The sequence below is a fragment of the Doryrhamphus excisus genome, linkage group LG4 (genome assembly GCF_037039965.1).
Source record: "Doryrhamphus excisus strain RoL-2023G ecotype Guam linkage group LG4, RoL_Dexc_Guam_v1.1, whole genome shotgun sequence".
NCBI lineage: Eukaryota > Metazoa > Chordata > Actinopteri > Syngnathiformes > Syngnathidae > Doryrhamphus > Doryrhamphus excisus.
Window position 1 is genome coordinate 748,800 of NC_136360.1, and position 25,040 is coordinate 773,839.

At 40.2% G+C, this 25,040-nt stretch overlaps 1 protein-coding gene across 4 annotated transcripts in view; it reads left to right on the top strand.

The window, feature by feature from the left end:
• The window catches only part of csnk1g2b (casein kinase 1, gamma 2b), a 44,066-nt gene that overhangs the window by 539 nt on the left and 18,487 nt on the right, over positions 1 to 25,040 (top strand). For all 4 annotated transcript variants that reach the window (XM_058072351.2, XM_058072350.2, XM_058072353.2 and 1 more), the window contains exons 2-3: positions 3,969 to 4,718; positions 23,465 to 23,534. In XM_058072351.2, coding sequence (XP_057928334.1) covers positions 4,491 to 4,718; positions 23,465 to 23,534 — 298 coding nt within the window. In that variant the 5' untranslated portion in view covers positions 3,969 to 4,490. The remainder of the gene's footprint in view (positions 1 to 3,968; positions 4,719 to 23,464; positions 23,535 to 25,040) is intronic.

The following is a 25,040-nucleotide window of genomic DNA, read 5'->3' on the forward strand; positions in this document are numbered from 1 at the left end:
ATTTACTAACCAGATTAGTGGCGCTTCGGGGTTGTCAGTCAATGAATAATTTGTACGTTGCCCTCTTTTTACTTTTGCTAACTGATCCTCTTACTGTTAGATTGTGTTTTTTTTAATTGGTGTTATATTAGCGCCGGCTAACATTAGCTGTTTTTAATAGGCGTAGGGCCAAGAGGAGCGGTGGTTTTTATGTGCTAGCTAGGTTAGCTTAATTCAACTGTGTAATACTTGTGTACGGCACTTACACATTCATTTTAAATAATATGAATGTAATGGTGCATTCTACTTATGTTTATTAAGTATAACTCAGACGTACACAGTCTCTCTGTGAACGAATGAATGCTATCGTGCTAACTTGCTAAATAACGCCAGAGTGTCTGAGTATCTGGCCTTGTCCTGCGAACTAGTCTTAATGTGAGCGTTGTCTTTTTGAATAAATATATTAATATTGTGTATATTTCCAATTCCACGCCAACCTCGTCAAAACAAAACCCACACTTCGGCATCCATTTCAGTAACTGTGTAATGTGAGATTGCGTGAAAGTAACGTTAAATGACAGCTGCCAAACATAACACTGCTAGTGCTAAGCCAAGCTAGCTCTGTTAGCGAGATGTAACCCAACTACGAAAGGCACACATTTTAAAACCGCGAAATAAGGAACAAATCTAACAATCGGCTGTGGTGTTCATTGGCTAATATTATTTTTAGAATTTCAATCTGCTTTTGGATAAATATTTATACTACATTTGTGTATTTCGTGTCGCGTTAATGCTAAGTGCCATAGCTGCACTGAGTCAAATCGAAGCCACACTCACTGGCTATGACTTAGACACGGAAAGCTTTTTTTTTTTTGGTGCTACCTCAAAACTGTGGTCATATTGCTAAGCTTTTACAATAAATATGTATCAGTCACAAACAACTGATTCAATATAACCAGCAGAAGTTAGACGTGTAGTTTGTTTGAGGATCCCCTCTCTATGATTATGTACAGGAAGGTGCCTTTTTTGCTAGGTTGATAATCATGATACTTTAGCATGAACATGCTAATGGTTTTTAGGGACCTTGTTTATTGTACCTCTGGTCTTGTGACCAAGTGGCTATTCTTATTTTCCTTCCCTACAGAATGTATACCAAACATTATAACAAAGTATCATCTGGTCTTGAAAGTATATTGTCAATATTACTTATTACGTAATTTGTGCAGAGTATACAAAAATGTCATTTATGTGATTGATTAGACTGAGAATGTTATGTACAGTTTGTGTATATCAAGGATATACTTCTCATTAGGGGTGTAACGATACGGCATAATCACGGTTAGGTTTATTTTGGGTACAGGAAACAAAGAAAATCTTTTTTCAAAGTGCTACATGAAACATAAACATAGATTTTAGATAGAAATAAGTATAAATGTGAGTGTGAATTTGTTGTTTGTCTATATGTGCCCTGTGATTGGCTGGCGACCAGTCCAGGGTGTACCCCGCCTCTCGCTCGAAGACAGCTGGGATAGGCTCCAGCACCCCCCCCCCCCCCCCCCGCGACCCTCGTGAGGAAAAAGCGGTAGAAAATGACTGAATGAATGAGTTTCTTATTGGCTGAAGTGCCTGGTATTAATTACAAGGGGTGTCACCAGTTCTCTCAAGATTTAAAATACGAAACGATATTTCGAGATTGTGGGCACTAGACCCAGGACAATAATATATTAATTATCACATAATAAATTAGGAAAAAGAACACGATAATTTGACCGGTTTTTATATATTGCCATGTGCATGTGGGTTGGTTTTCCGTCTTCAAATAAACTGGACGAATATTGCCTCTGCACATTGGTTTAATAGAACAACGGACTGAATGGAGTGAGCCCTTGTGTCAGTTTGTTTAAATTAAATTGAATTAAATTAGTAGACTGCAATATACTGTCTCATAGACCCAATCTGGTGACACCCCTGGTATTAATAATTCCAGCTTGTTGCACTGCTTTCATCTTATCGACTTATCTTTTGTCTTGGCGCTATCGCTAGCCGTGAGTCCCCACTACCCAAACGCCGGGCTGTTTTGTAATTGTTTACAGATCGGACACGTGACATGAGGCAAAACTCCACTCCGTCAGTACCGAACCCAAGGTTCCATACCGAACACTCGGATTCCGAATACATGTACCAATACTCCCCGTGCTTCTCATTGATGCAAATGTTCTGATGAGTAGGTTGCATTGTAGCAGCCATTGATCCATGTAAAGTGCCTTTTCCGTTGCAAAGAGTAGTTGACCATTGCTACCGCCTGCATTACGTGCTCCCCTCTGTGCATTTATAGCAGTTAGTCGAGCTGATTTGGACCGAGGGTTTAAGTTACACTGTCAAGGAAAGTTGAAATGATGGTTCTTATTGACAGCTGTGCCTGGAAGCCATTGATTTTTACACCACATAAACATGTTAAAAAAACTAAAGAAATAGCATTTTCGCTCTTTGAGTGTATATATATTATCAGTAGTTAGTCACTGTTTTTGGTCTACATTTCTTCTACTGTTTTTCTACTGTCTCTGCTCATATTGATTACTTTATTGTATTTATCTTATACCGTCAAGAGCAAGGTACTGTTGCGCCAGTCAGATTCCCCAAATGCCTTTGACACATTGGAAGAATAAATAATGATTATTACATTCTACAATATGTTTAGTGTATGTTTGCTTTACATCAGGGGTCTCAAACTCAATTTACCTGGGGGCCACTGGAGCTAGGGTCTGGGCAAGGCTGGGCCGCATCAGGTTTTCCAAAAAAAAAACAAACGCATTTATTAAAAACAGAAAAATATACAAACTGTTTCAGTGCTTTGGTTCCGATTTTCTACATTAAAAGCTCTGATAAAACATTCCACTGTTCTCAAGTATCTTAATTTTTATTTTTCTGCACAAAATAAGATGAAAAATAAATAAACAAATCAAGAATAAAGAAAATCAATCAATCAGTAATAAATAAATATAATAATAATAATAAAAACTTAAGAAAGCACATATAGTTGGTGGGTAGACAAATGATTTTTTTCAGATTAAAATGAACAAAGCATTATTAGAGCCCTGTAGACATGACAAAACACGACTATAGTCACATTTATACTCTTTTCATTTACAACATATTGCACAACTGCAGGGTCTTGAGACACATGCTAACTCGCAAACTAGAGAGCTAGCCACCTAAACGGTAGCCTTCAAGTTATATCCTTTAAACTTAAATAGCCAAAAACTTACCACTTCCACACGGATAGGGAGGATAACTATTAACAGTTATTTAACCTTTAACATGAACATGAATCAAACGTAATATTTTTTTCTGGGTACATGATACCATACAGCATCCATATCAAACTTGCGCGGGCCGCACTAACATTAAACTTTCATATCAAGACGGGGGCCTTGATATGAAAAAACGCAGCGTGACGTTTATCTGTTTGTGGTGAAAATTTGAATAAAAATTTCAGGAATTGTCATAAATGGGATATGGGAGAACTGATTAAATTTTGGGGGTGATGCAGATCACCGTCTGGATCCAGGAATTTTTTTTAAAGGATTGTTTAATATTTCGAGATGGGACCGTTTTCGGCATTTGTGCATATAACGGCAAAATAAATGGTCAGAGCACTTTCGGGGGGTATGGAGCTGCCGCCAATGCTGCTGTGTTTGTGTTTTTGAGTTAGGAAAGACTTGGACTTTTAGACTTAGACTTTTATCAGCCACTTGAAACGCCAGCATTACAACGATGACCGAGACTTCTTCCTATTGCTGTGTTTGAAAAGTGCAACAAAAAAAAACTTTGTCAGAGGCGACCCAAGACCCCCCTCCCCACACACACTCCTACAACCCGATACCACAGATAGATTACGATCCTGTGGGCAACAGTGTTAGGTTATAGAAATATTGCACCAAAACCTGTATACTGAATTTTTTATTTTCCTCTGTAATTTTTTTTTGCAGGTATCAAGCTGACCGCATCCAAGACTACAAACGTTTGCTCTGTGGGTCGCTCTTCACCGTGACCCTACAACATGGATATTGTCCACTGTATCACTGAGGGCTGACCAGAAGGAATGAGGGACCCCAGGCGATGTTCCCAAGTGGCCTTGTGAATGCAGTAACGGGGTTTTGGAGTACTTTTTTATGATTTGTACTGTACGTGTCTGTTCGTGGGCACATTTTAGCAAAGCCCACCAAGTCACCTGCCAGGACCGTACTTCTCTAGGACCGGAGCTGGAGTGACGACGTATAAGGAAGGATCAAGAAGATAAAAGGGAAGCACGTATAGATCCACAGAACACAACGGCTGTGGTTTCAGCTTTGTCCTACACCACAGTTTTAACAGCAACACCTTTCCTCTGTCTTGTGAGATTTATCTCCCCCCCCTCCCCTCCCTAAAGCTTCCTCTGTCATTGTTATTGGATCTCCTATGGTTTGCATGGCTGGAGAATAACCGTGGAGAGGCCAGGGTATCACAAGCTTATGGATTTTGATAAGAGAGGGGGTAAGGGAGAGACAGAGGAAGGGAAAAAGATGTCTAAGACGGCAGGTAGCAGGACTGGACATGGGGGCCGGAGTTCCGGGACCAATTCAGGAGTTCTTATGGTCGGCCCTAACTTCCGCGTCGGCAAAAAAATTGGCTGCGGGAACTTTGGGGAGCTGCGTCTGGGGAAAAATCTCTATACCAACGAATATGTGGCCATCAAATTGGTAAGTGCACATCACACTGATTGTGGGTACGCCCCACTTTGTCAATGTTTGTCGGACTTGCTCCACAATGCCCACTCTGTAAACTCCATTGGATAGTCAAAGGGATAATTTGGGAGACTGAACAAAGCAGTGCATTGTATTGGTATATTCCACTTTATTCCATTAGAACCAATAGTCATTATAGCGTGACGAAGGTGTATTACAACTGTATGTAATGATTATCGTCCACAATAACTACTAACCATAATATGCTTTATGCCAAGGAAGTTAGTGTTTAGCAACATAACCGATGCTGATCTCCATTGATTGGAATGGTGCATTATGTAGCATGTTTAAGCAATGTTTTTTGTTGCGCCACTGACGCATAAGCAGGTTGTGAAGGCGTGTTAATGTAATGCGAGAGAGAGTCACTGATGGAATGTGTTTTTAGATTTTGTGAAATCACTTAATAATAATAATAATAATAATAATACTGTATACATGGGCACCTGGGATGTTGGTACATGACTTTCATCCTGTTTTGTTTCAGCATAAATATTATTTTAACGGGATTTACTGCTGAACTGAAGGCTGGATTCTGAGTAGCTCATCTTGCTGATTGAAGTGCATTGATCATTGGCTTATATTCTCATATAGACAAACAACCATTCACACTCACATTCATACCTATGGACAATTTGGAGTCGCCAATGAACCTAGCATGTTTTTTAGTAATTTTTTTCTGGTAATTTTTAGTAATCTTTCTAGTAATTTGCATTTTTTTGGAAGTAGGCCTGCCAAAGTAATCAATAAATGTAATTAATAAATTCATTCATTCATTCATTTTCTACCGCTTTTTCCTCACGAGGGTCGCGGAGAGTGCTGGAGCCTATCCCAGCTGTCTTCGGGCGAGAGGCCGGGTACACCCTGGACTGGTGGCCAGCCAATCACAGGGCACATATAGACAAACAACCATTCACACTCACATTCATACCTATGGACAATTTGGAGTCGCCAATTAACCTAGCATGTTTTTGGAATGTGGGCGGAGACCCGGAGAAATCCCACACATGCACGGGGAGAACTTGCAAACTCCACACAGCAATGCCTGAGGGTGGAATTGAACTCGGGTCACCTAGCTGTGAGGCCTGCACGCTAACCACTCGATTCATTCATTCATTTTCTACCGCTTATCCTCACGAGGGTCGCGGGGGTGCTGGAGCCTATCCCAGCTGTCTTCAGGCGAGAGGCGGGGTACACCCTGGACTGGTCGCCATCCAATCACAGGGCACATATAGACAAACAACCATTCACACTCACATTCATACCTATGGACAATTTGGAGTCGCCAATTAACCTAGCATGTTTTTGGAATGTGGGAGGAAACCGGAGTACCCGGAAAAAAACCCACGCATGCACGGGAAGAACATGCAAAGTCCGCCCACACAGAGATGGCCAACGGTGGAATCGAACTCAGGTCTCCTAGCTGTGTGGCCTGTGCGCGAAAACCACTCCCTCCGTCGTGCAGCCGATATTCACCATCAATGCTGATAATTAATTCATTAATGCAAGCAAAGCCCAAGTCCGACTCAAGTTAAGTAGTCATTATCGAAGACGTTGGCGTCATCTCCACTGGCCTGTGTATGATTATTCTAACATTTGTATATCCCAGGGAGGTCATTATCTCCAAACGGGCATCCACTGAAGGCCCTTGTGAACCACATAGAAGGCAGAGGTTAGCAAACAGCTGTAATTGCAGTTCTCTCTCTTGAACTCTTACGTCGCGCTCACTGCCACTCCCCTCGCCTGTGAACCCTCCCATCTGTTGGGGTATTTTTATACCCATGGTGTCCAGCTATATCTGGATACCCTTGCTCCATGGTTCTTGCACCTACTTGAACCAGTATTCTTATGTATCATATGTGGTGTGGTAAGTGGAGGTATGCATACATTATCAATATTAAAAGTATTGTTCTTGCATAGAAAGGTATTAGTCTTTCCACATGTAATGCTTTTATTTCATTTGAACATGCATCAGATTACAATTGAATGCATCACATAATCAGTTCACAGTTCCACATGTCCAAAAGGAGTAGGAAGAAGCAAAGCTTATTAAATCCTACCCCTCCATCTGGTACTTTTACAATCAGTAACTGTTACATTTGTTCACTTCCTGCTTCCCATAATAAATTTTTGCTTTCCATAAATGATTTTTTTCAGATTAAAATGAACAAAGCATTATTAGAGCCCTGTAGACATGACAAAACACGACTATAGTCACATTTATACTTTTTTTTTTTATTTACAACATATTGCGCAACTGCAGGGTCTTGAGACACATGCTAACTCACAAACTAGAGAGCTAGCGACCTAAGCGGTAGCCTCTAAGTTATTTCCTTATAGCCAAAAACTTACCACTTCCACACGGATAGGGAGGATAACTATTAACAGTTATTTAACCTTTAACATGAACATGAATCAAACGTAATAATATTTTCTGGGTACATGATACCATACAGCATCCAACATTAAACTTTCATATCAAGGCGGGGGCCTCAAACTAGTGTCCTGCGGGCCACATTTGGCTCTCTTTCTCCGTCTTTGCCAACCACTTCAGCTTTCAGCCCAGTATGTTTACCCAGAAAATAAAGGTCAGTTATATGATCAGTGTTTCATCACATTGCTCTCAGTATATACAATGTTTGGAATAATATAATAATAAGAAGTAATTATGATAGAAAAAATACTAACAATTTATTTATGACCATTTTAAACAATGTCCAAGCATTACAACATTCTCTTTTCCACTTCTGTTACCGCTCTGACACAACTTTGGAAAGCACAATGCCATACTAGGCAGTATAGTACAGTAGGGAACGAGTCGGGCCTGATCTGGCTTCCATTTTCACTGCAGGCTACGTCGGCTGGATGATAACTGTGTCAATGCAAAAAAGGCATCATGGCATCGTACCAGCGGGACACAGCGGAACCTGTCAATGAATTTAACATAGAAAGGATCATGACACCGAGCTGTTCATGCATGCTGATGTTATCTTGTACAAACGGCTATGAATGCTATATCCGTCATTGCAGATTGGTGCCTCCCTACCTGAGACCACAATACCAATACCACCATATAGTTATCCAGAGGACCCAGTCCTCTCTGAGCTTGGGTTCAACGTTGAAATGAAAAAGCAAAGAGACAAGTGGAAAACTGCTGTGTTCTGAAAGGTTGTCTTTGTTAAGCAGGGCTGGTCTACACACAGTGGGTCAGTCTGTGGTTTAGCTAGCTGGACGCTTTCTTCCACTGACTGAATGCCCTGTGAGATGGAGACAGGACTGTATAGCCGTTTATGCATGTATGTACACTGCAGGCTTTGCTCGGAAGGAGGACCAGTCTCCTAAAGACAACATATACTGTAAGCCAGTGATTTTCAACCACGGTGCCGTGGCACACTGGTGTACCTTGGGGAACCGTCAGGTGTGCCGTGAGGAATTATCCAATATCACTTTTTATAGTTGACATTGATTAATCATCATTTGCAAATATTATGTCAATAGCCATGAAAATATGGACCCAAATATTCCAATTGTATTTGGTATATTTGCTCAAATGGAAAGAATTGAACAGGGATGGAATATTCCTTTAACCAATCCGATTCAGGTATCTTGTACCCGCTAAAAAACGGAAATTTGTCAGACTGTGTTTTTCTTTGTGGTGTTTTTCTTCTTCTGTTGTTTATTGGCGGTTGGCAAGCAGCTTTTTGTGTACATTAACGCCATCTGTGGAACAGAATCTAAACCCTTCTATACGCCATTCACAAGTTCAGTGTTATTAAAAAAGAAAATATATATCTATATAAAACATGTCCTGAATTTAATTATAAAATATTAGCAAGATTGAATTTGATCTTTTCCTGTTTAAATTGATCCCGGGTGCGTTCTTTCAGCGCATGCTCAGATATGACGTAACACGCAGATCCAGACGTTCTTCACTTTTAAAAATGGAGGCCAGCAATCGGCATTGGACTGCTAAGCAAAGTTTGTTTTTGATTCAAACTAAATTTCAAGACTGGACAGACGAAAAACTGGCAATACGGAGTTATTCCAACAAGTGAAAGAAAAACTCGGGGAAGCCGGTATCACGTGATGTTGATGTTTACGTTTTACTGGGCATGCCCTATTGACTATTCTGGTTGATTTTCACAGCGCATGTAGACAAGAGATTGGAATATTCCTTTCCATGGATACCATTGTTTCCCGAAAGGTCATTAGGAAATAGAAAAAGTGGTGATGTAAAAACATGGCTACTGTGGAGTGTCTGTGGTGTAAAGACTGGCATAGCAATGTAATATTGGTCCGTGTGGCAACACCTACCTTGTTCCTCCCATAGACTTATTGATGCACGTGTGAGGTCGTGGTGACAATTTGGAACATTTTTGGTTAGTGTGCCACAAGATTTTTCCAATGTAAAAAACGTGCCATGGCTCAAAAAAGGTTGAAAATCACTGCTGTAAGCTACCAAAAAACGTACTTGCTCTTTGGTAGCGGTCTTGGTCAACAATAACCTAAACATGAGTGCAAAATTAGCTAATTTTACCTTTCAGGCCCACACGGTCTTTCAGCCTTTCTTAACGTAACCATGACTAAATCTTTGGGTTTGTTGAACTTCTAGACTAACATTCTGCAGTTATCATACCATGTAGAAACCTAGTATCATGTAAATAGGATCAATAACTTACGGCTCTCTACTTTTAATGAAGTTATACATGGAAGGTATTCTGAAACATGCCTGTGATATTGGCTCAGCCCATTCATGTAATAGCAGGAGGGGGGGGGGGGACACTGTATAGAATGGAGATTTACTATAAAGCACAATGATGTCCTGTAGTCTCCGTGAGTGGAGCCTGATACTGGATTGAACATTTACATCAGAAGCTTACTGTGTGCAATCTGTGCACATAATAAGAAGTCTGGTGGCCGAAGAATGCACAGTTTTCAGACTTTTAAGAAGGAAAAGGACTCGAACCACAACAAAATCCAAATAAAATAGCCGTGAACCCAGTCTATAAATAACCAAATATACTGTATATTTGATACACAAAAAAACTGTGACATATACATAGACCACTAGAATAGCACACGGTTGGACAAGAACCTCTGCCAAAAATGTACTATTCCATATTTGTTTGTTACTTAACAGACCACCTCCTTGTTTATTGCACATTTTTTTTGCTAGTTTCACAACTTGAGAGTGAGCTCAAAGCATATAGATGCAGAAAGTACAAATATGGCAGCCGTGTGTTTTGGATTGTTTGTTTGACTGTTTTGCATATGGCGATTTATTTATGTTGTCTTTCTGTAATGTTTCTTCTGAGGAGCGTATGGGTGGCAGGAGTGATTGGACATTGCTGTGAGCCACTTCACTGACACTTTGTAAAAACAATCTTCGGATGGCAAGAACTTTGGCTAAGTATCCGAAGGGCACGGCAAAATAGCATATCCAACATTAATGCGCCGTTTCCCGGGCCATGGTGGGCGGCTTCTCCCGCGTTTGAGCACGCCGACCATGGCGATGAGCAACAGAGGAGGAATGACACAATCACCAAGCTGTGCCGGCGTGGCAACCGGAAGTGCGCTGCTGTGTTACATATTGTTCGATACACACGCACACTGACCCGTGACCCCCTGTATTGAATGGTTTGATCCTGCTTTCCATAATACAGTTTAAGGCAGGGGTCTAAAACTCAATTTACCTGGGGGCCACTGGAGCTAGGGTCTGGGCAAGGCTGGACCGCATCAGGTTCCCCCCCCCCAAAAAAAACAACAACGCATTTATTAAAAACAGAAAAATATACAAACTTTTTCAGGGCTTTGGTTCCGATTTTCTACAATAAAAGCTCTGATAAAACATTCCACTGTTCTCAAATATCTTAATTTTTATGTTTCTGCACAAAATAAGACGAAAAATAAATAAACAAATCAAGAATAAAGAAAATCAATCAATCAGTAATAAATAAATATAATAATAATAATAAAACGGCAAATAATAAAAACTTAAGAAACCACATGTAGTTGGTGGGTAGACAAATGATTTTTTTCAGATTAAAATGAACAAAGCATTATTAGAGCCCTGTAGACATGACAAAACACGACTATAGTCACATTTATACTCTTTTTATTTACAACATATTTCGCAACTGCAGGGTCTTGAGACACGTGCTAACTCGCAAACTAGAGAGCTAGCGACCTAAACGGTAGCCTTCAAGTTATTTCCTTTCAACTTAAATAGCCAAAAACTTACCACTTCCACACGGATAGGGAGGATAACTATTAACAGTTATTTAACCTTTAACATGAACATGAATCAAACGTAATATTTTTTTCTGGGTACATGATACCATACAGCATCCATATCAAACTTGCGCGGGCCGCACTGACATTAAACTTTCATATCAAGGCGGGGGCCTCAAACTAGTGTCCTGCGGGCCATCATCATAGCTCTCACTTTGTTGAAATCACATGATATGATTTCATGATGCCACCAAAGAGGCCATCCAGAAGCTAGGCACAAAAAACGGGATGTTGCCGTTTATTGTTCAAGCCATTTACCCATAATCTACGGCGTGTCTGCTATGGCGAAGTGCTCTCAGTGTGCTACGCAAGTAATGGAATATTAATGAACGTGTGAATTAAATTCACTTTTGATAACGTTCCAAAATTGTGGCTTGGAGTGCGAGTTGTTTTCTGACATTTACGTAATGAGATGGTCAAAACTGGGCGTTTGCCAGCTAACTTAAGCACTAGCCGCTAGCTGGTTTATACGCTGCCTTTGATTGTCGAGGGTGTATTTTTGCAGCTGGGGTTGGCACCAGCTCCCACAAGTGGTTGATACTAGCGTGCCTAAATCTACGTTCATTTATATTTCCATTGCGGGTGCAATATTGTTGTGTGACACCACACTAATGCATCGCGGTGAAAATGTGGTTGTTTGAGTTACCTATTGTGTTGACTGCTGCAAAATAGCTGACAGGCAGGTGAAAATACCTGTTGCGTAAACAACCGGATGTACTGTATGTCAAGCAATTATGTTTGTTTTGATCAGTGAAGTGAAGAAACAGCAGATGTATTGCAAGTAGTCTATCACAGTGATTTTCAACCACTGTGCCGCGGCACACTAGTGTACCTTGAGAAACCGTCAGGTGTGCCGTGAGGAATTATCCAATATCACTTTTTATAATTAACATTTATTAATCATCATTTGCAAATATTATGTCAATAGCCATTATGTCAATAGTATACATGGACCCAAATATTCCAATTCACTTTGGTTTATTTGCTCAAACGAAAAGAATTGAACAGGGATGGAATATTCCTTTAACCAATCCGATTGAGGTATCTTGTACCCGCTCAAACGGAAAGTTGTCAGGGTGCGTTCTTCTTCGTGGTGTTTTTCTTCTTCTGTTGTTTATTGGCGGTTGGCAAGCAGCTTTTCGTGTACATTAGCGCCATCTGTGGAACAGAATCTAAACCCTTCTATACGCCATTCACAAGTCCAGTTTTATTAAAAAAGAAAATATATATCTATATAAAACATGTCCTGAGTTTAATTATAAAATATTAGCAAGATTGAATTTGATCTTTTCCTGTTTAAATTGATCCCGGGTGCGTTCTTTCAGCGCATGCTCAGATATGACGTAACACGCAGATCCAGACGTTCTTCACTTTTAAAAATGGAGGCCAGCAATCGGCATTGGACTGCTAAGCAAAGTTTGTTTTTGATTCAAACTAAATTTCAAGACTGGACAGACGAAAAACTGGCAATACGGAGTTATTCCAACAAGTGAAAGAAAAACTCGGGGAAGCCGGTATCACGTGATGTTGATGTTTATGTTTTACTGGGCATGCCCTATTGACTATTCTGGTTTATTTTCACGGCGCATGTAGACAAGAGATTGGAATATTCCTTTCTATGGATACCATTGTTTCCCGAAAGGTCATTAGGAAAGAGAAAAAGTGGTGATGTAAAAACATGGCTACTGTGGAGTGTCTGTGGTGTAAAGACTGGCATAGCAATGTAATATTGGTCCGTGTGGCAACACCTACCTTGTTCCTCCCATAGACTTATTGATGCACGTGTGAGGTCGTGGTGACATTTTGGAAAATTTTTGATTAGTGGTGTGCCACAAGATTTTTCCAATGTAAAAAACGTGCCGTGGCTCAAAAAAGGTTGAAAATCACTGGTCTATCTGACTACTAATGTGATTATTTGTATTACGAATGTTGCATTGTGTATTTATCTGATTATATACGCTAGGCGAGGCAAGACTACAAAGTCTTGCAAGTTTCTTGCGTTACTTCCGAACTGTAATGCCGTGAGTCCAGACCAAGGCAGGTTAGCTGGGTCCTAGTTTTGAGCCTGATTGAGGTGTTTTCTCCAACTCTTCTGTCTGCCTCTCACCGAAGCGTGATGAACAGCGCTCTTGTTTCAGTCTAGCTCAGCAGCTTACATCAGTCTGCCATGAGGCAGTTGTCGCAGAACTGTAAAGGCACAAAAGCTCCCATCAGCATGTTTGGCACAATTTAAAGTGACATTTTGACGATTTAAGTTCTTCCCTACCCTGCTTTGAGGTCTCGAGAGAGCACGCTGGACAGGCTGAATGAATAAATCCAGCCATGTTAAAGCCCACGTTCAATCAGCTAGCTAATCCACTAATGAATCAGTAGCCAGCAGCTGCACAGTATGTTTACATTGACACATTGTTGTTTGGTGATCATTTACTTGCAATCATTGAAATCTTGGTAGGAGACTTCATATCAGGGGTCTCAAACTCAATTTACTTGGGGGGGCCACTGGAGCTCGGGTCTGGGTGAGACTGGGCCGCATTGGGTTTTCCAAAAAAAAACAAAAAAAAAACGCATTTATTAAAAACAAAATTTTTTTTTAAAAACTTCGCTTTGGTTCCAATTTTCTACAATAAAAGCTCTGATAAAACATTCCACTGTTGTCAAATATCTTACTTTTTATTTTTCTACACAAAATAAGATGAAAAATAAATAAACAAATCAAGAATAAAGAAAATCAATCAATCAGTAATAAATAAATATAATAATAATAATAAAACACCAAATAATAAAAACTTAAGAAACCACATATAGTTGGTGGGTAGACAAATAATTTTTTTCAGATTAAAATGAACAAAGCATTATTAGAGCCCTGTAGACATGACAAAACACGACTATAGTCACATTTATACTCTTTTTATTTACAACATATTGCGCAACTGCAGGGTTTTGAGACACATGCTAACTCGCAAACTAGAGAGCTAGCGACCTAAACGGTAGCCTCTAAGTTATTTCCTTTAAACTTAAATAGCCAAAAACTTACCACTTCCACACGGATAGGGAGGATAACTATTAACAGTTATTTAACCTTTAACATGAACATTAATCAAACGTAATAATTTTTTCTGGGTACATGATACCATACAGCATCCATATCAAACTTGCGCGGGCCGCACTAACATTAAACTTTCATATCAAGGCGGGGGCCTCAAACTAGTGTCCTGCGGGCCACAAATGGACTTACCAGCACACTATATAATATGATATTATGCACCAAGTGAAAATGCACAGAGCTAACATTACTAAAACTCAACCTCTGTACATTTATCCACAGCATTGACATTTGTGAGCAAGGACAAGGGTGAAGGAAGAATAGATAATCCATGTCTCTATCTACTGTACCGTCTCTGTGTAATCACACACTGTAAGACTCCAGTCTGCGTCACACATGATGTGTTCAAGGACCGCCGAACAAAGTGGCTGCAACACCCGAACAAGACGCATTACTCGTGAAAGCATATATTTATTTACACATGCAAAATTCGGGGCTTTCTGGCACAGTCAGTGCATCCGTTCAGGTTCATGCAGCTCAAAAACCGCACTAATTAGTCACCAGCTCTCATTTAGTGCACACAGAACAATGAACAAATTTATCCCGTCACCTTTCTTCGCTATTGCACTTCTGCACACGCATTTCAATGACGTATAGGTCGGATATATGCGGCCTGATATTTCATACTGCGGTAGATCGGATACATATCGGATTTATATTTATATATGAACAGAGCCTGAGTCACAATTGAAAGAAATCTTAATTGAACTGTTGACATAGATCAGTGATTTTCAAATCGTCAGGTGTGCCGTGAGGAATTATTCAATATCACTTTTTTTTTAATTAACATGTATTAATAATTTTCTGCAAACATTATGTCATTGTCGTGTGTCATTGGTGTAAAGACTGGCAGAGCAATGTAATATTGGTCCGTGTGGCAACACGTAGCTGATTGCCACGTTCCTCTAATAGACTTAGTGATGCACGTGAGAGGTAGTTGGTGACATTTTGTAACATTATTGGTTAAATTAGTATGCGGATCAAAAGGATCAGGAAAAAGCTGAAAGAAGCAAATAATGTTGGTTATTGGTGTGCCGCGGAAAATTTTTCCAACATAAAAAAAACGTGCCGTGGCTCAAAAAAAAAAGTTGAAAAACACTGACATAGATAAAATCAGATATAGGTGAGCAAAAAAAAATGGGATTGACCTGCAGTGTGTCAGTTATGTCAGTTCTGCTTTCTCAGCTTCCTTGAAGGCACCGTAATTGATTGTGGTCAGTAGAAAAAAAAAAACAGTATTAGACGGTTGGAGAACAAAGAGTGCATTGAAACCACAATGTGTAGGTCCACACACGCATGGGTCACAATATATTACAAATGAAAATAAAAGAACTAATTTTGATCAGTCGTGCAATAGAATAATTTTGCAATGCATCTTCTGCTATAGCAATTCAAGACCCATTGTGGTTTAGTTTGGCTCTTGTATCTGATCTTAGCTGGTGGCTAAGATCAGATACGTATGTTAAATCTGAACTGAAACAGGAGACTGGACACTGGCCAGCTGTTGTTGCCGTACGGCATGGCGCTCTTCTGAGCATTCCCGCCTACTCTGTTTGTAGGCACTCCTTGTCAGGAAAACCTGCCTCACTGCAACAAAAACAAACGCACACAACTCGGATCTGTCCAGTCAGCAATCTTCATCATTCATGCTTGTATTAACGCACACGATTTTAAGACGCTTTTGAGATTTTTGACATTTGACTTGTTGAGTCACATTGCAAGGGATGCATTTTGTGAAATGGTTAACTGGGAGTAATGAAAAGGTCACCGTCTATTCCGGGGGGCCTAATACATAATGTTGGTTCCGTTGCCATGAGCATGTCACACACGCTGGGCATACATTCACAGGCTTTTGAAAGTCACGCTGGCTTTTTCAGATGATACATTTTCCAGGATGTAATGCCATTAACACAAGTTATGTTACATTACATCATTGGAGATGTTTCTTGTACTCTCACAGAGGCTTCAAATACAAACTGTTGCTCATAGGGTCAAAAGGCTGATTAATGTAGCCTAGGCCAATATTATAATAGTGTTTGAATCTTTCATTCTTTCATTAATTTTCTACCGCTTATCCTCACAAGGGTTGCGGAGGGTGCTGGAGCCTATCCCGGCTGTTTTCGGGCAAGAGGCGAGGTACACCCTGGACTGGTCGCCAGCCAATCACAGGGCACAAACAACCATTCACACTCACATTCATACCTGTGGCCAATTAACCTAGCATGTTTTTGGAATGTGGGAGGAAACCGGAGAAATCCCACACATGCACGGGGAGAACTTGCAAACTCCACACAACAATGCCTGAGGGTGGAATTGAACTCGGGTCACCTAGCTGTGAGGCCTGGACGCTAACCACTCGATTCATTCATTCATTCGTTTTCTGCCGCTTATCCTCACGAGGGTCACGGGGGTGCTGGAGCCTATCCCAGCTGTCTTCGTACACCCTGGACTGGTGGCCAGCCAATCACAGGGCACATATAGACAAACAACCATTCACACTCACATTCATACCTATGGACAATTTGGAGTCGCCAATTAACCTAGCATGTTTTTGGAATGTGGGAGGAAACCGGAGTACCCGGAGAAAACCCACGCACGCACGGGGAGAACATGCAAACTCCACATGCTAGGTTAATTAGCGACTCCAAATTGTCCATAGGTACGAATGTGAGTGTGAATGGTTGTTTGTCTATATGTGCCCTGTGATTGGCTGGCGACCAGTCCAGGGTGTACCCCGCCTCTCGCCCCGAAGACAGCTGGGATAGGCTCCAGCACCCCTACGACCTTTGTGAGGATAAGCGGTAGAAAATGAATGAATGAACCATGGTATTGCCACCCCAGTTCCAACATAATTTATTGACTGACTGTGAACTTACCTGACCTCTTGTCTTTTTTTTTTTTTTTTATGATGGTTCAATTCTCTCATCTATTGAAGGGCGGCAGGTTTTGTCTTTCTCAGCTGTGATTTGGGCAGAGATCAGATTTAGCCGTGATAACATGTCGAATTGGTTAAGCCTCTCGGATGATGACATTGTTGATGTTCCGCGCGTACAAGTCTACGGGAGACTGACTGCTGTGGTTCAAATACTGACAACACTTTCATAATCTCTGATGACATAATCATGTGTTTGTACGAGATTCAAGTGTTTACTCTCGGAATGATCCTTGAAATGGTGTGTGTAACATTTCACGGTACAAGCTTTTATCCTTCTCGAGCAGTATTTGCTGACATGACTGATATTAACCAATCAGAAAGCCTTTTAGCGATGAACAGCATTGAGTAATAGTAGAGCGCTGCTGCTGTTTGCTATGAGAAATGGCATCTTGGCTGTTGTGGTTAGGACCCGACTGATCAACGTCACTTTGATGACTCCCTGTAGGGAAATTAGCTCAAGGAATCAAAATAGCAAATATTCTGAACTACAACCCATCAGGTGATCCAAAACACGATGGTGTCGTCCGGTGTAGTCTTAAGCCTTATCAGGGTTTCGAGACCCTGAGCCAAAAAAGACAAAAAATGTACTTTCAGAAAACCTGCGTTGGTGCAGAACAGCTGAGGTGGAGAGGTTAGTACAGCAGCAGGTCAGACAGGGAAGGGCCCTTCTGGCCCTTCTGGCCTGTCGGTCAGCTGCCCTGGACACAGGCCAGCATACTTGGTGAAATTCTGATCTCTGATTGACGCGTCACAGGGTAACCAAAGCACACTCTGTGTGATAGGATGACGTTAACTTTGGATTCAATCATATAGAGTAGGGATCGACTGATTTGTTTTTTTTTGCGCCAATACCGATTTTTTTCCCCATCACCCTTAGCCAATAGCCGATTTTGCTTGGACCGATATTTGTGGCCGATACTGCTTTTGATCCCTCAGTTTACATGAAAAAATGACCATGATAACAAATATTTATTGAAATGTAAACACTGAACACAGTAGGATTCAGCTTTCTTAAACACACATTTAAACGTTATTATCACCTTCACCCTCGGCCATCTCTGTGTGGAGTTTGCATGTTCTCCCCGTGCATGCGTGGGTTTTCTCCGGGTACTCCGGTTTCCTCCCACATTCCAAAAACATGCTAGGTTAATTGGCGACTCCAAATTGTCCATAGGTATGAATGTGAGTGTGAATGGTTGTTTGTCTATATGTGCCCTGTGATTGGCTGGCGACCAGTCCATGGTGTACCCCAAAGACAGCTGGGATAGGCTCCAGCACCCCTGCGACCCTCGTGAGGAAAAAGCGGTAGAAAATGAATGAATGAATATCTGGAAAAAGTAATAATAGAGTCAGCGGAGAAAGATACACAGCACTTGGAGCTTCAAACGGTTCTCCGAAATCGAGAACCAGGTGAAGCGAGAGAGCTTCTGCCGGAAAGCACGAGCAGCTAAAAAATGATACTTCATACAGAAAAAATTCAAAGAAGAAAATGAAAGACTCATTACAGTTATATTACAACAGTTCCTGTATGGAACTAAGCAAAATGACAATGACATCATGGCAGCCTGGGTGCTTGGTTTTGACATCATTACCACATGATTGTAGCGTTGGACTCAACACATTTTTGTGGTAATCATGATGTGGTATTGCCAGCAACTTTCAAAGCTTCCAGTCAAATGTATTGCTATTGTGTTGCGATGGTGTGTGTGTGTATATATATATATATATATATATATATATATATATATATAACACAATTAGAATTTTGATATGGCTGGGTACATTCATTCATTTATAGACAAACAACCATTCACACTCACATTCATACCTATGGACAATTTGGAGTCGCCAATTAACCTAGCATGTTTTGCACATTTTCCGAAAATTTTTACGGAAGTTTATGTGTGAGGTGGCAACCCCTAAATCTCAATGGATTTCCTCAAAAATTTGCAAAAGACATTTTTATGTTAATTAGACAAAAAATGGAATGCCAACCAAATAGATATTATGACTTTAAAATTTCCCATTCAAATTTGATGCACCCTAACATATATATATATATATATATATATATATATATATATATATATATAAACCATAAACAGTGTAATGTAGTAATCATTATTTACTACATTGTCCTCTGCTTATTACTTTTTGGCATTTTGGCAAAGTGACATCTTTCGGCATTTGTGCGCTGCAAGAAAATATATTTTAAAATAAAAAAATAAGACAATTTTGAAGTGTGCTTATCATTATAATAATATGTAATTATTGCTTTGTAAGTAAGTCACATGGCAACATTTGCAAGCCACAGAGACAGATGCCAAGTACACACCAAAAAATGGAAAAACAATATAGTCGGATTCCTTATTTATATATGGAATATTTACTATATTGTCATATTTTAAATATTTTCTATTTTACTGAAAATCTTGTTTTGTTCTCGTAAACCCAAACTCGTTTATCTCGTCTTTTCATTAATTTTTAAAAATTGTCAGTATCTTGTGACACTCCTGTCAATAAGCCATTGAAGAGTAAATAAGAGTCTTGAGTGTGTGTGTTATTATAAATGTGTTCTCTTGGGGACCTCAAAGAGAGGCGGACAGGAAGTGACGTCAGAGTTTAGTTTCAGCTTTGCAAAAGGAGCCCGTGTTTTTATCGGGAATTATTGGACCTGTTGTGAAATCATTTAAACCTGCAATAAAAGCCTGTTGTTCTGGCGATCAAGTCTGGTGCTTGTGTGTCTCACTGGACATTACAGTTACGTTACTGACGCCTAGTGATCAGTGTAGATTATTACATTTCATCAGAGTCTGAATGCCTTATTGAGACAAGACTTAGGAATTTTTATTTTTATCGAGAATGATGACGATTATGTAAGAACCGAATGAAATTTGTTTGAAAATTCCTCCTGTGTAGCGCCGCCACGCCACAGCACGGCTCTCTCATTTTCAGCATTTGATCCTGTGAGCAGATCACGAATGTGATATTTGCAAGCGCCGAGAAAAAAATCCCTGTCAAATGCAAAGTTGTTACATCAGACGTTCGCAGCTTTGCTCTGGTCATTTTGCGCAGCCGTAGCTTAGTCCATCTGCTGGAAATAGAGATGACTCTTAAGTACATAAAGCTGCCATAAGCCTCAGTTTTCCTATTGTAAGCTGTTTTTAAAGGGTTCTGTAGTGTGGCACCATCTGGTTCCACTCATTATTATATATTATATTATATACGGTATTTTTTATATTTTCTTTCCCTCTCCTCCTTGATATGGTCTGTTTTGTGGTAAGCATACTTGTTGTCTATGTTCGGGGGGGGGGGCTCACACTAGCAAGAGCCGTTGCTTGCTACGCCTCTCAGGCTCGTCACATGTCTTCATCCTTCATCCCACAGGCTTCCACTCTTCTGTATTACTCACTATGCCCCGCTCACAGTTCCCGTTGTGTCCCTTTTGGGACTTTTTGGAATGGAATGGAATGGAATGGAATGGAATGGAATGGCCTTCATTGTCATTATACGAGATGTACAACAAAATTGGAGAGCTTCTCTTTTCAGTGCAGTAGTCAAGTTTAAAAAACAAACCAAAAAAAAAGTATATAAAGTAGAGTAAAAAAACAATTTAACAAGATATATACAAGATATCCAAAATATACACATAGTATTGCACAGGAGCATATGCAGGAGCAGATACAGTAAACCTCGGATATATCGGATTCAATTGTTCCCACTGGTTTTGTCCGATATAAGCGAAATCCGTTATATGCATATACCAGAAAATGTCCGTTTTACGCATATATCGGATTTATATCCGGTATATGCGTAAATGGGATTTTATCCGTTATAAAAAGGCACTTCCTTGACTATGTTACCAATGTACCTGGACTGGGCAATGAAAAGAGACGTAAGGTAATGAGAATTGAACTTTATTGGACTCTGAGCATAAGAAATTGTTAATTAAGCTAGGCCCTGTTACGCCCTACGTTAGGCAGGCCTACGTTATTTCCAATAGTGAGGTTAAGATCTCATTCACTGCTGTGCTAGTATTATTTATACTTTTATATTTGTCCTAAATCTGGAGCCAGGAGAAAGACACGATGCGGCCATCCGATATATGCCAGGGAAATTGGAACGGGACTGGAGATTTTGTCCGAATATAAAAAATCCGATATATGCAATGAATTTTTATTGGAAATGCATTACAGAAAAATCGTTTCTTTTTTATCTGTCCGTTGTGAGCGAATTTCCGATATATCCGAGGTTTACTGTATATTAATTTTAGTGCAATGATCAATGGGTCATAGTGCAAATAATGACTGGTGTGTACAGATGAGTAAAGTTCCATATGAGTGTATTGTAATGGGTTGTTAAATAAATAAATATGATTGAGGTAAAAACAGAGGCAGTGATGGAAATATTGCACATTTACATTATTGCATGGATGGAAACCCTCTGGAAGTCTCCCTTGTTGACGTGGGAGTAAATGTGACGTCTTTTTTTGACATTGCCACTCATTTTGTAGTTTGGAAAAAGGTCGCTGTGCTTACTCTTCCATCAATAATACTGTGACAGACCCATGAACTCAAAATGTTGGATGTTGTATGGAAGGCAGGAATGAATACTGACAAACTCTTAATCGCCTTTGAGCTGGGTTTACTTGGTGTGCATACTCCTACGTGTTGGCAGGGCGGTAGAAGAGAAAATGTCCCCGGTTTGATTAAGGCGTAATAACTAACGGCCTTCACTTTGCCATTTCCTTGAAGATCTGAAAGAAACTCATTCATTCATTCATTCATTTTCTACCGCTTTGTGTCCATGGTGTACCTCCCAAAGTCAGCTGGGATAGGCTCCAGCACCCCCGCGAACAAGCAGTAGAAAATGAATGAATGTTACTAAAAAAAAAAAGTGAGGTTTATTGTGAAAAATTATTTTCAAAGGTTGTTTTTCTTTATGTGCCCTGCGATTGTCTGGCAACCAGTCCATGGTGTACCTCCCAAAGTCAGCTGGGATAGGCTCCAGCACCCCCGTGAACAAGCAGTAGAAAATGAATGAATGTTACAAAAAAAAAATGTGAGGTTTATTGTGAAAAATTCTTTTCAAAGGTTGTTTTTCTATATGTGCCCTGTGATTGTCTGGCAACCAGTCCATGGTCTACCTCCTAAAGTCAGATGGGATAGGCTCCAGCACCCTGCGAACAAGCAGTAGAAAATTAATGAATGTTACAAAAAAAAAAAAGTGAGGTTTATTGTGAAAAATTCTTTTCAAAGGTTGTTTTTCTATATGTGCCCTGCGATTGTCTGGCAACCAGTCTATGATGTACCTCCTAAAGTCAGATGGGATAGGCTCCAGCAACCCCGCGAACAAGCAGTAGAAAATGAATGAATGTTACTTTTAAAAAATGTGAGGTTTATTGTGAAAAATTCTTTTCAAAGGTTGTTTTTCTATATGTGCCCTGTGATTGTTTGGCAACCAGTCCATGGTGTACCTCCTAAAGTCAGATGGGATAGGCTCCAGCACCCCCGCGAACAAGCAGTAGAAAATGAATGAATGTTACAAAAAAAAAAAATGTGAGGTTTATTGTGAAAAATTCTTTTCAAAGGTTGTTTTTCTATATGTGCCCTGTGATTGTTTGGCAACCAGTCTATGATGTACCTCCTAAAGTCAGCTGGGATAGGCTCCAGCATACCTCCCTTGACCGTACTGATGATAGAAAAGGGATGGATGGATAAATCCAGTCTTCACAGTACATTATATAATGAGCATATGTGTGTGTGTGGGGGGGGGGGGGTGAGGGGGTACCGGATTTCTGCCTTTACTTAGAAGATTTAGAAAAGGAATTAATTTGGGTGTGCGTTTCTTCTATCCCCCCCCGGTCATGTTTGGTGATAATGCCCTTGTCATCTTGCTAGCGGGGGTTAATCAGATTAGATTTGAGGTTGTAAATCTGCCGCTAACTAGAGGCAACGAACAATAATACATCCTGATAGGTTGTTTATCAGCCCTGTCATCACAAAAGCCTGCTGTCCACCAGCTGGAGTTGCTCTCTATCCTTTTTTACACTATCCTTTAACCTTCAACTAAAAATAGTTGGCATATAAGACCAGGGCCGCAACAAACGGTTCTTTTCTTAGATGATTCGGAACCGAACACACAAACAGGTGGTCTGCAACACATCATAAAGATAATAGGTCTGAAATCTACATGTTTAACAATTTACATGTTTTCAGTCAAAAAAAAAAACATGAACCGAATACCAAAATAGTTGATTTTGTAATGATTAATCTATTTTAGTTTACTTAGTTTCAAGGTCATCACACAAATTATCTGTTCAGTCATGTTTCACTCACTGTTTTTCTTGTTTTTTCTTTGTTTTTTTACCTGCAGGAGCCTATAAAGTCCAGGGCGCCACAGCTTCATTTGGAGTATAGATTTTACAAACAGTTGGGAAATTCAGGTAAGAAGAAAGATGCACTACCTATGGCAGGGGTCTCAAACACGCGGCCCGCGGGCCAAATGTGGCCCGCAGGACACTAGTTTGAGGCCCCTCGCCTTGATATGAAAGTTTAATGTTAGTGCGGCCCGCCCAAGTTGCACATGCTAACTCGCAAACTAGAGAGCTAGCGACCTAAACGGTAGCCTCTAAGTTATTTCCTTTAAGCTTGAATAGCCAAAAACGTACCACTTCCACACGGATAGGGAGGATAACTATTAACAGTTATTCAAACTTTAACATGAACATGAATCAAACGTAATAATTTTTTCTGGGTACATGATACCATACAGCATCCATATCAAACTTGCGTGGGAACGCACTAACATTAAACAAGGTGGGGGCCTCAAACTAGTGTCCTGCGGGCCACATTTGGCCCACGGGCGGCGTGTTTGAGACCCCTGGTTTAAATGCTCGCTGCCGACTCGTACAGGATTAAGTGGAACAATAATAATATACACAAACATTTACAACATAGCTGTCAGTCGTAGGGAATGAACTTATAGAGTGAATAACTCCCATAAGACTCGGGTGTATTCTCTGCTTTAGATAAATAATAGCTATCGGAACCTTAAAAAGCTGTAGATATACGTATCTGTAGTGCCAGGCCTTTAAGTGTATTTTGGGTCTAATTTACAGACATGTGCAGAAGGAAAAGTCGTCTAATAATCGTAAGGGTTTGGAGCACAAGGGCAGTTCACTATTTATACATAGATGGCCTTTTACTAGCAGTGTGGGCCATTATGGTGTGTTTACTTCCTCAGTCAGTATCGTTCCTGATTGTTCCATGAGCATGGATGACAGGGGAAACAATTATGCATTGCTAATAAGGCGTGGCCCAATTTTTTATTATTGTAATATTGTCACTGATGAATTATGCAAGATCGTCTTACAAGATAAACGCCCACATACAGAGAAGGGAAAATCTCTTGTACCAGTGGCCCAGTTACACCTCTAGTGTTTTTGCCAACTCACCATTGTTTGTATGCATGTCTTGCGTGGACAAAATACTTTCTCATGTTCTATGTCCTCTGCGCAAATTGCCAATTCCAATTGTTATTAATGAGGAGACCAGGGTTCAATTCCACCCTCGGCCATCTCTGTGTAGTGTGAATGGTTGTTTGTCTATAAACAAATGATTTTTTTCAGATTAAAATGAACAAAGCATTATTAGAGCCCTGTAGACATGACAAAACACGACTATAGTCACATTTATACTCTTTTTATTTACAACATATTGCGCAACTGCAGGGTCTTGAGACACATGCTAACTCGGAGACTAGAGAGCTAGCCACCTAAACGGTAGCCTTCAAGTTATTTCCTTTAAACTTAAATAGCCAAGAACTTACCACTTCCACACGGATAGGGAGGATAACTATTAACAGTTATTTAACCTTTAACATGAACATTAATCAAACGTAATAATTTTTTCTGAGTACATGATACCATACAGCATCCATATCAAACTTG